The sequence below is a fragment of the Cuculus canorus genome, chromosome Z (assembly GCF_017976375.1).
Source record: "Cuculus canorus isolate bCucCan1 chromosome Z, bCucCan1.pri, whole genome shotgun sequence".
Lineage (NCBI taxonomy): Eukaryota > Metazoa > Chordata > Aves > Cuculiformes > Cuculidae > Cuculus > Cuculus canorus.
In genome coordinates, this window is record NC_071441.1 from 44,158,739 (window position 1) to 44,174,313 (window position 15,575).

The 15,575-nt window shown below is 42.7% G+C and overlaps 1 protein-coding gene across 1 annotated transcript in view; it reads left to right on the forward strand.

Moving 5' to 3' along the window:
- Window positions 1–6,466: 6,466 nt before the first annotated feature.
- GAK (cyclin G associated kinase) overlaps window positions 6,467–15,575 on the forward strand; it is a 68,634-nt gene continuing 59,525 nt past the window's right edge. The window contains exons 1-2 of the mRNA XM_054053853.1: window positions 6,467–6,698; window positions 15,308–15,369. Of these exons, the coding sequence (XP_053909828.1) occupies window positions 6,557–6,698; window positions 15,308–15,369 (204 nt within the window). The 5' untranslated portion in view covers window positions 6,467–6,556. The remainder of the gene's footprint in view (window positions 6,699–15,307; window positions 15,370–15,575) is intronic.

Here is a 15,575-nt window from a genome sequence, read left to right on the forward strand (position 1 = left end):
CCAAGTAAGAAAAAAAATTATAATCACCTATCAGAAGAAGAACACAACAGTTTATGCATTGTGTTTTGCAGCTTCATCCAAAGTAGTAGGCTATACAGATATTCAGTTAATACAAAAAAGCTACATGAATGAAAACCCTGTACCGCAGAGAACTACTTGGGTGTCCCATACACTGTAACGTTAGTGGCTACTCTAGAAAACAATTTTTTCAAAGAGTGAATTTTATTAACACTTCCAAAAGTTCATGATTCTTGCTGAACTGTGTGAAGTAGATTTAAAACTAAATCTTTCAAAAGGGCATAGTATCACTCAACCCTAGACTAGCCAATTAGGGAAGAAAATGGATCAAACAGAAGTGCCAGCTTGGCTCTGAAAGTACTTTTCAAATATTTCTAGTCTCAGAAGAGACGAAAGGTCTCTGCTTGCAAAATGAACATGTTAAATTAAGAAAGGTCAAAACGTGTTCTGCCTGCTTTGTGTCAGGGTTAGTTAAAAAACTTATGACTTAAGAGTACATCGCAAGTACACCTTGTATATGTATTTAATCTTCCTTCCAAGATGTTCTCCTCAAATAGATTTTCAGCTGTGCTGAACCTAATATAGCCTATCTAGAGCCATGCAGACATTATTATATATGCCATTTTCCTAGCTATATTTCAATTAAATGTTATACAGGGAAATGCAAAGTAGAAAGCCTGCTCAATTACTATTTAATTAATTTAATTCCTAAGGAGCAGAAAGCAATTACTGGAATGAAAATTAAAGTGCTTATCTTTACTACATGCTAATAGACAGAATTAACATTTCATTTAATAATTCTGCAATTTATAGCTCTGCCCTACCATGACCTTAATACTGAAGGAAATCCCTTCTTTATTACCTTCCCTCACAAGATTTCTGGCCAGAACAACTCTTGGCTTATGCTGGATGAGGCTGTATGAGAGGACTGGATGAGAGTTAAAACAGGAAGGCTGGAGCAAAGGTTTTTTAGCAGTTCAACCATCCTACAGTAGTCCAGTGTTGCTGTCAGAAGTGGGATGCAAATTAGTAATAGATGGCACAACTTGTTTTCCTCTTTTAAGGAGGTATGAAGAATGATGATCCAGTCTATAAATGGATAAGCCTTACTGCCTTTAACAACTTCAAAAAAGGTCCGTAAGCCTCTCAAGCTGCATGAATAAAAAGAATACATTACTCTTTTTGGCCAAATACCATTAAATTTACCACACTTTTGTCTCAGCAATAAATAAAACAGTCAGCCCCAGTACTGGAGAGCCTTCTAGACAGCTGTGGACATTTTCAAACCGCATCAAGGCTCTCCTAACATACCTGTAGTAGCAGGAGTGCTCAATCTACCCTTATTTTTTTCAAATGTAACATTCCTGCTTCTTGTTCTACATTTTTTCTTGTACTTCCTTCTTAACAGATAGTTACTGCTTCTGTGATCTTTCTTAAGACAAATTTCTGCTGTAAGCTGTGACTGTCCTATTTGAGCAATTTCAAGCAACCAATGGAACTTTCAAAAGCTTTTGATAGGGTTTTTAGGACCAGACCTCACACTTAGAGCTTATCTGTATATTATTTTTACTGAAATTTTTGATGATTTGTGCTAAGATCCTTTCTCAACAGTACAAGTAAATCTCACTTGCATAAGTAGTAAAACTGCAAAGTTTAAAATAGTCAGTTTTCATTAACAGAATTTGATTTGCTGATTTTTATAAACTAGAAATGTACACATTGACAGAGAATCAAGATTCTCAGTCAGTAGGTTTAAAGGCATTTCAAGCAAGCATAAATCTGTACTGCTGCTGCTGAAAGAAACAGTTATGCTGCCTTGTCATCCTCAGCTGATTCTTCCAGCCTTCGGGAAGTCTCTTCTGCACTAAGGTAAATGTGAAGCTTAACAGCAAAATTGTCAGGGAACTGGCCATGTTAAAGCCAGTTAGGAACAGAAAAAAACAAACCACCACCCACAAACCCAAAAAAGAGGTAATTTTAACTCAGATCACTCAATCTGTTACTGAAGATACGACAGAAACCTCACTTTTCATCTAAGCTGAAGTATGAGTTTTAGCTGCCTCATCTGCAAGAGAGTCCTCCTTATGGGTACAAGAAAGTGGCCAACGTTCTGTGGTTCCTCATAAGAGATCCTGTTCCTTTTCTAGTGGCCTTATGTGAATGAGTCTTTGAAGAGGAATATTCAGGTGAATGATAGGACAATGAGCAGTGAGCAGAACAGTATGGTGCAGCAAGCCTAACAAGCAGTATTTGATTGTCCAAAATAATTCCAGCCTTTGCCAGGAAAAAAATAACTTGAAAAGTCAGAAACTGAAATGGAATCGAAGGTAGGATGCTCCTGCTGTGAATACATACTCTGCTGTTCTCAAAGTGGTGATGATTGTATGAAGTATGATAGCAGGAAAGCTTTCTTATATGGAGAATTTAAAGAGAAAAATAGTAGTTGACCTCTATTACAGATAGAAAGAAGTTCTCCATATAATCAGACTTGAATAATACAAGCCTTTCTTTTTTATTTTTGTTTTGGTAAGGATATAAACCCACAAGATCTCTGTACAAACCTACTGGCTTTTAAGACCACCCTTGCTGATCAGTAAGGCTTTACAGAACGAGGAGAGAAGCACAAGATGCTGTGAACTTTAAATTTTTGTTGTTGTCCTTCTCTTCTTCCTTGTGCAAACTTGGTATCAAGTTAGCTTGACTTTGTGATTAATAGCATCCGGAGTATGGTACAGTGTCTGTTGTTGCTGTTGTTATCATGTGGACATTGTGTGGATACAGTGAGCACTTCCTGGAACACTTTGGACCAGCATAGGTTGTGTATAAACAAGCCCTGATGGTCTGTGCTGTGAGGCAAGATAAAACCATATAAGGAAGGAGGACTAAAAGCTCAGAAGAAGGATAAGACAAAGAACCCTCATTACTTCACCAGAGACCACTAATAAAATGATAACAAGAGAACTTTGGACATGCGCAGACAATGATGATGTGGTACTAGGAGGGATGAATGTAAACAACTTCCCTGAAATAATTACAATATGTAATAGTTTTCCAAGAAATGTTAATGAATATGTATCAGTTACCTGATTTAAGGAAACTGAAGTCATAATGTTGGTGCACGTGATTTGGCAGAGATATCCCCTATGTGCCTGGATCCACAATAAAGCCATGTACGCTCTTTATGACTACGTGCTAAGGAGTTAGATTCTGGCAACAATGCCAGCACTGTAACTTACAGGATGAAGAGCCTCAGGTTCCTAGTTTATGGAAGTTGACTGAGAAGTACAACTTCAAAATATTTAACTATTCATGTGTGCAGGAGAAAATAAGCATGGCCACCTGAAATCTTATGGAGTTTGGGGATGTCTGGGATTGTCTCAAAATGATGGCTGCTGGCAAGGAGCAGACTGCAGAGACATGACTTTTTGAAGGAGAATTGTGGCTAGCAGTGTTCTTTTTGAGACAGCCTTGCTTTCAGTGGGCTGCTGTATCTGGCCATAGAACCTCATGCAGCAGAATGGCCTTACCAGTTAGTGATCTGCCATTGCTAACACAAAGAGGAGTGGACAGTATACCTAAACGGACAGGCAAAGCTCTACACAAATTGCAGACTACAGTGACTATGAACATTCACGTGCCTGCCATGCTATGACACAACAAAAAAGCAACACAGCCACGTTCTGCTGTGCGTTCAGGTGCAGGCAGTGAGGATGCAGGAAGGGCAGGGGTTGGTGAGTTAGGGTTGCATGTAAAAGCAAAGAATTACAGTAATAATCTGCGGGAATGATATTGAAAATGTTGGCAAATAAACTCTCTAAGACTCGTTTTGGAGTTTTAGAAAACAAGCATCCTTTATCAGGCCTGGGCAACACGAGGCAGTGATCTCCATCAATCATGTGCGATGAGACAAAAGCTGGTTACAGAACGTATTTCCCACTTATGTGCATATGTGTAAACTTCCCAGAAATCTTATGCATATTCTATTACTTTCCAAGAACTAATTTTAATGTTGTTATGAATGTCACAACAGTCCAATCTCTTGCTAATTTGGAACTGGCTCCAGCTGTGTCTGACATTGCATTTGAAATAGGGAGAATAGGGAGAGAGTGCAGTCAGAGGTGATTGCAGAAGAAGAGACATCTGTTCAGCACAGATCACACCTCACGCAAGGCATTATCATCTGCAAAGAACGAACAATGTTTGGAAACACACTGTTTGAAAAAAAAACAACAAACCAAACATGCACCAGAGAGACATTCTAACTTTCAAAAAGTACAATTACTTAGATGAAACTTAGCTCTATTTTAGCTTACACCAATATATTCCACTTTTTAGTAGCAACTACTTCTTGTGTCAGGAAGAACACACATCCTGCCTGAGGGCCATCCCTTGGCCTGAGTTGCTGACACAAGGCGCGTCCCCTCCTGGTGACCACCAGGCTGCGGAGTGTTATTGCTGTGGCAATTAATTGGTAAGTTTTGCTGCAGCTGGTTTGTATGTTTAATTATGTTGTCATATAAATCTTCCTTATATGAAGAGATAATATGCAGACAATCTCCAGACATTATGCTTAGTTGTCTAGAAAGATGAATCTGGTTTTAGGTCAAGAGATAACCTGTCCTAGGGATGTGAAAATGTACTGAAATGCTTAAGTTGTCTTGTAAGATATAGTTATCTTAGGTCAAGAGATAACCTGAAGGAAGTCTCTGGACATGGTCAGATACTCCAAAAAATAGCAAGCATTCTTTGAAGATTTACGGAGTTCTTTGTCTAAAACTAGTATACATACTCATGGCTTTTGTAAGATGTTATGCCTTTTTTAGAAGGGTATCCAGTTCAGTGCTGAATTGTAAAATAAAAATATTACTGTCTTTGCTTCAAAGACTTTGTCCTTTTCAATATTTTACCAGTGAACGTTCTCACATTGGGGAGGGGAAAAGCTGCCACCCATGACCGATGTTCCTTCTCCCACCCTGTGCCCTGACCCTGTGCCCAGCCTGGCCACCTCTGTGAGGAGCTCGGAGGGCACCTGGGCCCCTTCCCGTATGTGAATCTCATGAGGTTCAATAAGACCAAGTGCAAGGTCCTACACTTGGGTTGAGGCAATTCCTAATTTCAATACAGGATGGGGGATGATGTGATTGAGAGCTGCCCTGCAGAGAAGGACTTGGGGTGGACTGATTGATCAGAAGCATGGCATGAGCCAGCAATGTGTCCTCAGAGCCCAGAAGGCCAACCGTGTCATCAAAAGCAGCGTGGCCAGCAGGTCAAGGGAGGTGATTCTGCCCCTCTGTTCCTCTCTTGTGAGACCTCACCTGGAGTATGGTGTCCAGTTCTGGAATCCTCAGCATGAGAAGGACATAGAGCTATTGGAATGGGTCCAGAGGAGGGCTACAAAGATGATTAGAGGGCTGGAGCACCTCCCATACAAGGACAGGATGAGAGAGTTGGGTTTTTTCAGCCTGGAGAAGAGAAGGCTCCAAGGAGACCTCATAGTGACCTTTCAGAGCCTGAAGGGGCTGCAAGAAAGCTGGGGAGGGACTGTTCCAAAGGCACGGAGTGCTAGGACGAGGGGCAATGGGTATAAAATGGAGAGGGGCAGGTTTAGACTAGACATAAGGAGGAATTTCTTCACCATGAGAGTGGTGAGATGCTGGCGCAGTTTGCCCAGGGAAGCTGTAGCTGCCCCATCCCTGGAGATGTTTGAGACCAGGCTGGATGGGGCCTTGGGCAGTGTGATTTAGTGGGACGTGACCCTGCCCATCAAACCAGGGATGGAACTGGATCACCTTTAAGATGCCTCCAACCCAAACTATTCTATGATTCTATTACGTTGTTTGGTGATGCACAGATAGCGCAGATTTTCCAACATTTTGCTGCTGACACAGCAGGCGCCTTGCACTGCAAGCCATGATGCTGACACTATCACACATGGAGAAAATAAAGGAGTAAACGGTACCATGTAATTACCTGCAATAAAATCTCAAATTATAAGCATTAGAAGAGACACGTGGTTTCTTCTCACAACAAAACCACTCATCTTTCTTCCCCATCCCATAGTAGCAAAAAGAGGAGTGGAATTAGATGATCTTTGAAGTCCCTTCCCACCCAACCACTCCATCACCATCATAGGACACAGCCCCGCCCCCTCTCCTTCCCACGCCCTCGCTGGAGGCGGGGCTTCGATGGGAGGCGGGGCTTTGCAGGGCGGGGCTCCCGGCGCGTGTCGCTGGGGGCGGGGCTTTGAGGGGCTGGGCTTTAAACGGATGGGGCGGGTTCTAGCGCTGAGAATTTAATAGTGGGGCGGGGCTTCGCGTAGGGGGTGGGGCTTAGTGCTGGGGCGTGGCTTCTCGCGGGGTGGGGCATGGCGGAAGCGTCGCGCGGAGGCCGTGAGTAACGCGACGCGCCCGGAAGTGGCGCGCGGGGCCCGGAAGTGGCAGCGGAAGGGGTGGGGTCGCGCTGTCGCGGTGGGCTGGGTTCATCGCTCGGTGGAGACGCCCCGTGTGTCCGTCCCCTCCTCCCTTCGCCGTTCGAAGCCATGTCGCTGTTCCAGTCCGCTTTGGACTTCCTGGCGGGGCCTGGCTCCCTGGGCGCCGCCAGCCGCGACCAGAACGATTTCGTGGGGCAGACGGTGGAGATGGGCGACATGAAGCTGCGCATCAGGCGGGTCATCGCCGAGGGTAAGGGCGGGCGGCTCGGCCGTCACGAGCGGGGCCTCCCGGGGCTGGGAACGCCCGTGGGTGAAAGCTCCGAGGCTCCTTTGGGAGGTTTAGAAGGAAAAACGTCCCTTATCAGGCCTGGACAGCGCGAGGGAGCGATCCCCGTCCACCGTGTGCGGGGCGAGAGCGGAGACGGAAGGTGTTTTCCATCTATGTGCATTTTCCCAGCAATCTTATGCGTATTCTATTACTTTCCAAGGTCTGAATTTAATGTTATTGTGAACTTAACAACAGTCAAAACTCTTGCTAATTCGGAGCTGCCTCCAGCTCTGCCTGACCTTGCCTTTGAGATAGGAAGACACTGCAAACAGAGCTGAGTTTTTTCAGCACAAATCATGCTTTACAAGACGTTATCATCTCCGAAGAGTGGACAGCATCTGGAAAAACATTGAACAAAAACATGCTATCAGAGGGACATTCTGCCTAACTTTCAAAAAAATACAATTACTGAGATAAAACTTTGTTTTACCTTAAATAAAAAATATTCTGCTTTTTTTGTAATAGCAACTGCTTTTATCAGGAGCAGTGGGGTCGGCAGCTTCATGCAGCGTTGACGCCCCGAAGGGTGCGTTGCCTCTGTGGCTGCCCTATTTCAGTCCATGGGTGCTCTGAGTCAGTCTGATGCCATGGAAGGCGTGTGGCAAGGACCGAGTGTAAGAGCAAAAGTCACTGGTATTTGCCTGCTCTGGGAATGCTTGTGGAGAGCCAGTGTGTTGTATGGGAACTTCTTCACTTGCTTTATGATTTATAGTACTTCGACCATGTAATAAAACTCTCAAAGGAATTTATGATCCACCAAGGACCTCATGAAAATACCAGATCATGTATCTGTTTGTTTGTTTATTTGTTTTTTTAAGTGCTAGTGTATAATATTATGCCAAAGATGCAAGTTTGCCTGTGCTGGTTTGGGTTGTTTGGAAAACTATGAAATGTAGGAAGACATGCTAACCTTAAAGACAAATGTCAGGAGGCTGATCTGATTCTGCATATGGGCTTTGCTGCTGTGCAGGAATTAAATGTATAGCTGGGGCATGTTTGGACAGTTTTTGGTTTTAATGAATTTTTGGGTAGGCATATTGGCACACCACTTGCTGGTCTGTTTTAAAATACATACTAGGTTTGATGTATGCAAATTACTTAGAAATTAGCAGAAAATGGGATCTTGTGCTTGTAGCAGGGGAGTTACTTTGTTTCTTCAAGCTACAGAGATATTGAAACCTTGTCTCAAAAGACTGAACTGTGAATTTGTCCATATTGATACAGTTACAGGCAGAGAGGTGGGTAATGGCAGCCAGCATGGCTTCACCAGGGGCAAGTCCTGCCTGACCAACTTCGTGGCTTTCTATGATGGGGTAACCACAGCAGTGGACATGGGTAAACCAACGGATGTGATCTATAGACTTCTTTAAAGCTTTTGACACACTCCCCCACAACATCCTTCTCTCTAAATTGGAGAGATATGGATTTAATGGATGGATGGTAAGGTGAATAAGAAACTCGTTGTATGGTTGTATTCAAAGCGTAGTGGTCAATGGCTCAAAGTCCAGATGAAGATCTTTGACAAGTGGTGTCTCTCAAGGGTCCGTACTGGGACTGGTGCTGTTTAAGATATTTATCAATGATACTGACAGCAAGATTGAGGGCACCCTCAGCAAGTTTGAGGATGACATCAATCTGAGTGGTGTAGTTGCCACACCGGAAGTATGGGATGTCATCCAGAGGGACCTGGACAGGTTGGAGAAGTGGGCCTCTCAGAACCTCATGAGATTCAACAAGGCCAAGTGTAAGGTCCTACACCTGGGTTGGGGTAATCCCCATTTTCAGTACATGATGTGGGGTGACGTGCCTGAGAGCAGCCCTGCAGAGAAGGACTTGGGGGTGCTGGTCGATGAGAAGCTCGACATGAGTTGGCAATGTGCGTTTGCAGTCCAGAAGGCCAACTGTAATCCTGGGCTGCATCAAAAGAAGCATGGCCAGCAGGTCGAGGGAAGTGATTCTGCCCCTCTATTCCTTTCTTGTGAGACCTTATCTGGAATACTGTGTCCAGTTCTGGAATCCTCAACGTAAGAAGGACATGAAGCTGTTGGAATGGGTCCAGGAGAGGCTACAGGGATAATCAGAGGGTTGGAGCACCTCTCATATGAGAACAGGCTGAGAAAGTTGGGGTTGTTCTGCCTGGAGAAGAGAAGGCTCTGAGGAGATCTTATAGCGACCTTGCAGTACCTGAAGGGGGCTACAGAAAAGCTGGAGAGGGGCTATTCATAAAGGCTTGTGGGGATAGGACTGTGGGAAAATGGGTATAAACTGGAGAGGGACAGATTTAGCCTGGACATTAGGAAGAATTTCTTCACTGTGAGAGTGGTGAGGCACTGGCGCAGGTTGCCCAGGGAAGCTGTGGCTGCCCCATCCCTGGAGGTGTTGAAGGCCAGGTCAGATGGGGCCTTTGGCAGCCTGATTTAGTCCCTGCCCATGGCAGGGAGGGTTGGAAGTTGGTGATTTTTAAGGTCCCTTCCAACCCTGACGATACTATGATACATAATTCACTAACATTGTACAAGTGGTTGATGTTGTTTAGGTTAAATGCCCTACAGCTTTGTTCAGAGCTCTTTTCCATTGAACGTAGTTTCTGTAATTGCTTCTTGTAATCATCTTCTATTGAAGTAAAATTATAAATAGGTTCATTGAATTTTTTTTTGTGATTTTTTTTTTTTTTTGTTGAAGTCTTAGTGCCCAGCATGGAGGAATGATTTGATTATTCAAGGTAAACTACTCTAGTTAAACTTATGAAAAATTTGCTTGTGCTAAAACAATAAGAGATTGGTCTGTTCTATTTGCTTAAGGGCACATAAGTTGGTACTTTAATGCTTAAGGACTTTTGGCATATGATCTCAGAAAAACTTGGCAGTTCTTTAAGTAGTAAGTTACATTTAAAACAACACTAAAGTCCTATTCAGCCATTAGCCCTTCCTCACAGCTTTTTACAAAAGATCTATTCAGATTTAAGTGAAAGCTGAGCACTCGAGGTGATGTTGGCTGCAAGGTAGGTGCTAAAGGAACTGACTGGTGCTGCTGGTACTGTGATGTTCCTTCCTGCTGGGGTGACTATGGGAGAGAGCAACAAAGGAAAGGAAGAACAGAAAGCTACATTTGAGATGGATCTGCTGTCAAATTCTAGGTTCTGAAAAAAGTATTTCATATCTTGCTTTGGCAGCAGCCTACTGTTTCCCAGGATCTGACAGAGACTTCCTAAAATGTCAGGGGAAAGATGCCAGCTTAGATGATTTAAAGCAGGTGGGGACATGCTTTAAGTCTAGTGCTCTTGGGAATTTATCTGTAACCACTGCTTTTGTGTTCCACATTTGTCTCAGTATTATGGTTTTATTCCATGTTGTTTTCTTTGTATTTCACTACTGAACTTGAGCCTAACTGTTGCCTTTGAAGTAAGACTTTGAAGCAAACGTAGGTGGGCTGAAACAACTGTTAGGGTATATTCAGTATAAATAGAATATAAAAGTCCTACCCTCTCCTACTGTCTTCAGTCCTGAATTTAGAATGTTTCTGTCCTTATCATATAATTTCTTTGTTGCTGAAATTGAATTAATCTTTGAGCTCTGAACCTGTGTTTGACACCTCCTGGTATGTGCTTGCACAACTGTGGCTTATAAGCATTCCCTTCTGTGCTTAAATACAGAGTTATTTTGTGCCAAATTCCTCATTAGAAGGGCAATTGGTACTTTCTGAATTTAGATTTAAAATCCATGGTAAACTGTGTGTGATCCACCAATGCAGACAGAAGGCCTTTTCTGTAAGATGGTACTTCTTTCTTTATTGTTGGTGTGAACAGAGTCTGTGGATTAGTTTTACACAGTATCATTTAGCAGCATAAGTTCCGTTGTTCTCCCACTCTGCAACTCTTTCCAGCTCTGTAGTGTGCTGGTGTCTGTGTTGGTGCAAATATTTGTATAATCGACACGTTATGGCAGTCCAGTGGAGTTCCCACTGGCTGGAAAAGGGAAAACATAACTGCTGGTTTTAAAAAAAAGATAAAAAGGAAGAACCAGGGAAATAAAGACTGGTCAGTCTCTTCCCTGTGCCTGGCAAAATCGTGGAGCCGATGCTTGGAAAACTGCTGAGGCATGTAGGAAATACGGAGGTCATTGGTGACACCCAGTGTGGCTTCACTTAAGGGCAAGTTGTGCTCGATTAATATTGTGGCCTTCTGTGACAGGGTTACAGCATTTGTAGATAACAGAAAAACAGTGGATGTCATCTAACAGGTCTGGTGGAAAGTATTCTAACACTGTTCTGCGCAACATTCTTATCTCTAAATTGAAGAGAAATGTATTTGACAGATGGATCACTTGGTAGATAGGAATTGGCTGTGTGGTTGTGGTCCATGGCTCAGTGCCCAAGCGGGAACCACTGATGAGTGGAATTCTGCAGGGGTCATTCTGGGACCAGTGTTGTTTAAAATCTTTGCGGGGACATGGATAGTAAGATCGAGTACACCCTCAGCAAGTTTGCTGATGACACCATGTGTGCGTTGTAGTCGACACTGGAGGGAAGAGATGCCATCGAGAGGGTCCCTGAGAAGCTTGAGAGGTGGGACTGTGAGAACTTCACGAAGTTCAACAAGGCCAAGTGCAGGGTCCTGCACCTGGGTCAAAGCAATTCTAAAGCACAAATACGGGCTGGACAGAGAATGGATCAAGCTGGATCAAGCCCTGGAGAGAAGGACTTGAGAGTGCCGGTGGATGAGAAGCTCAACTTGAGCCAGCAATGTGCCCTTGCAGCCCAGAAAGCCAACCATAACCTGGGATACATTAAAAAAAACATGAACAGCAGGTCGAGGGAGGTGATTCTCTCCTTCTACTCCACTCCTCACTCCTGTAAGACCTCAGCTGGAGTACTGCATTCAGTTCTAGAATTCTTAGCGCAGGAAGGACATGGATCTGTTAGAGCGAGTCCAGCGCGGGGCCACAAAGATGATCAGAGGGCTGGAGCGCCTCCCTTCTGAGGAAAGGCTGAGACAGTTGGGCTTGCTCAGCCTAGGGAGGAGAAGGCTCTGGGAAGACCTTACAGCAGCCTTACTGTGCTTAAAGGGCTTCTGCAGGAAAGCTGGGGTGGGGCTTTTAATCATGGAATGTAGTGATGGCACAAGGGATTAATGGTTTTAAATTGGGAAAGGGTAGATTTAAGTTAGATATAAGGAAGAATTTTTTTACTGTGAGAGTGGTGAGGCAATGGAACAGGTTGTCCAGAGAAATCATGGAGCCCCATTGCTGGTATTCAAGGTCAGTTTAGATGGCACTTTGAGCAGCCTGATCTAGTGAAAGGTGGTTCTGCCCATGCTGGAGGTTGGATCTAGATGGTCTCTAAGGTCTGTTCTGACACAAACCATTGTATGATTCTGTGAAATATGTGCTTGCCCGTGCTGTATGCTGACACGTTAGCTGTGCAGTTTGTGTCGATGTTTATTACTGTTCATTTTGTAGAGGTGGCGTGCTAGTTGTAAGAGTGGGCTAACTGAAAATGTGGTGTGCTGCTGTAGGAAGCTGAGAACAGCTTGTGATGGAAAAGTAATCATGGGAAATTTCTTGATCTCCACCTGTATTGTAGAAACATTTGAACCTGATTACCAGGCTATCAGAGTATTCATCGAGACTGACTGCTGGTGCCACAGATAGTGAATTGCAGAAACTCATTCCTCAATTCTGTGGCAGAAAATCATCTGAGACCATTTTTGACAGCTGAATATAGGACTAGAAAATACTTTAGCAGTGAAAAACTTGTCTCTCAGGGCAAGAGCTTGGATGAGCATGTACATATATGCAGACTGATAACCTGTACGGGGAAACACTAAGATGATTTTGCTGATACATAGAGCTTCAGAAAACTGACTTAAAACCACACACAGATATTTGTGCGAGTGGAAGTAACGAGTGGAAACGCCCCCCAAAAAACTGCGTTCTTTCTACACCCTTGGGAAGGAAACCAAAGCAGCCCCACTCTGAACTTTCGTTTCCTCATTTGCCTCTGTTGGGCCTACTTTACAGGTGTTTGTTCACAGAGGTGTGTTGATGTAGGGGTGTGACCCGTAACTGACATGTCTATGTTGACTGTGAAATCCTTGGTGTGGTTATAGTTAAACAGGTGAAACTGTTTTGTTTTGTTAATATATATATGTATTTCAAACTGTATTGGTCAGAGTGCTTGTGTAAGCTGTTATGGCAAAAGAAATTCTGCCAGTAAAGTTGCCCCTATTAAAACTGCTTCAGTTGACTAGGTCTACAAAGCAGCCAGCATCAAACCCTAAATGAAACCACTTTTAATATTGAAGCAGTGGGACTATCTTTGCCTTTTTTGAAAGACTTGCTTTCGCCAATAATGAATAGTTTTAAAAAAAAGTAGATTAAAAGTGCCTTCACAACTTACTATATATCCTTTGATATCCCAAAATATCCATAGATTCAATTTTGTGTAGTAGAGTGTTGTGCTGACCTGAAGCCCCTAATTCTGTGAATCAAAGCATATATTTTGAAGATGCATCTCACAGGGCTGTTAGAATAAAATCAGAGAAATATTTATCACAATGAATCTAAAGACTTTTTTCTGTAGGACCAACAGTACTTTCGTTGTGTAGAAAGTCTGTGGGACCTGTGTAGGATGAAGACACGAAGGCAGCAGCTCTGTGGTACAGAGAATGGTGTTCACTGCTGTATGGGCATGCAACTCAATGGGACAGTGGGCTCTAGAACCTGGGGTGTGCCTCTAGATTCAGTAGGGTGCTGGGTGGGAAGACCAGTCAGAAACCGTGGTTTCCCAGGTTCAGTAGAAGGATGACTCAGATTTTCTTGTTCGACCAGGTCTATGAAATCCCTAAACAGCAGTCATAACCAATCAGCTGTCTCCAGCCCCTGTCCTGCCAGTGCCCAAAATGCTGATTGTAATTGCTGGTCAGCATTCTTGCACTGGGGGCTTTAGAAAAGCTAAGGGATCTTCCTGTTATGGGAAGTACTAAACCTGCTTTTGCAGAATGAAGCAAAGTAAATGGATAAGCTCTATGCATGAGTGAGTGATACACGGTGGAACTGAACTGCAGTCCTTGTTGTCTGTCATCTTTGGTGTTCTTGCTGATACTTTAACTCTTCTGTGATGCACTAGTCGCTTGTTCTCCCTGCAACTGAGATCCTGGTTTTGCTGTTTTGTTTTTTTTTGTATAGTTCCCCTATAGATACCAAAAGGAAAGGCTATATCCAGGAGCCTGTCCTTTTTGTTTCATGTTGCGGATGCTGTGGAAAAAGTAACAAGATCTGCGAGGGGTACCAGTCAGGAATCTTGAAGAACACTGTGATGGTCGATTGCCATGTAAAACTTGAGTGCTGCTTGAAAAGCCTTGTGTTTGATTGAATTGCTAAAAGCAAACTCACTTCAGCCTCGCATTAATATTTCTTATGCACAGAGAAGGTATTGGGTACAATTGTGAGGGTACTGGTTTGGACCCTGAATCTTTTTTTAAAAAGTGCCTTGTCAACATGTTCCTTGTCTGTGGTGGTTCGTCCTTTGATTATCCTATTTTCTTAGCCTTCCTATCAGTAAAATTCTGTAGTTCACTGACATCTTCTGTGTTTATTCTCCAAATAATTGCTAGAGAACATTGCTATGTAGTTCAATGAAAATAGAATTTATATTAAGAGCAGAAAGGCAAATCATTGAAGTTTGTAATTTTGGCTGTTACTCTACTAGAGAAACTCCGCAATAGATGGGAAGCATATATACAGTCGCACTGTTGAAACTCCAAGGGTAATATTTCCAGAAGAAATGGAAGTGGTACCAGGATCTCTACAATGGAGTAGAACTTTATTAATTATGAGGTTTTAATAGTTAGATTAATTAGTGATTGAGTAAACATAGCAGACCTGCACCTTTTTTTCAGTGTTGTTTACTTTGTAGAAATTTGTACAGTGTTCTTTAGCAGATTGGTAGCGTTTGAAACAGGTGTTCTGACAAAAGGAGTTGGAAGGAGAGCAATGCCGTAGGGAATGAGAAATTGCAGTTTAGTAACAGCATCACCCTATTGGACTTGTGTGCTTCAGTGCTTGAAAACGCCTTATGCTTTAAATAAGAACCCCGAAGCATGGCAATTATTCTAAAAGTATGAGGAGGTGTATATTTAACATCTTCTGTCTTGGTTATTGCTATTTTTATGGGTAGTCTAACAGTGTAAAACCAAGAAGTAGCTTAATTAAAACCATTAGGTAATATTGACTGTACTGAATCTTGCCTTTATAAGGACCTGCAATTAAAAAAAAATTGCTTCACAGGAAATGTGCATATGCAGACTAATAAAATGCAATAAATGAACAAAGTTACTGTGGTTCTGGCACGTGTAAAAGGGAATATTTTGATTCTAGTGTGTAAGTTGCCGTACTATTGGCAATCCACTGAAAGACATGTATACCTCTTATATAAATTTAGGTGCTTTGCTGAATGTATTAGCCCTGTTAGATTAAAACAAATAATTTAACTGAATGTTGAAATTAAAACTGACTTAATGTACCTTCCTGTAGGTGGTTTTGCTTTTGTCTATGAAGCTCAAGATCTTGGAAGTGGCAAAGATTATGCTTTAAAGGTAAAATCCATTTTCTTCACTATAGGTTTACATGGTCTTTTTGCTTGATGCTTTAGCACAACAGTTAATTCTTGATATATGCTACTAAACAAGTAATTTGGAAAAATCCAGAATGATAGTGGTACTTGTAGCATGCTGTGTGTGTATTTACAACAGTCATTTCTGTTAAGTCCCTGGGCTTTATAGTTGGATGCCAAAGGTGGGAG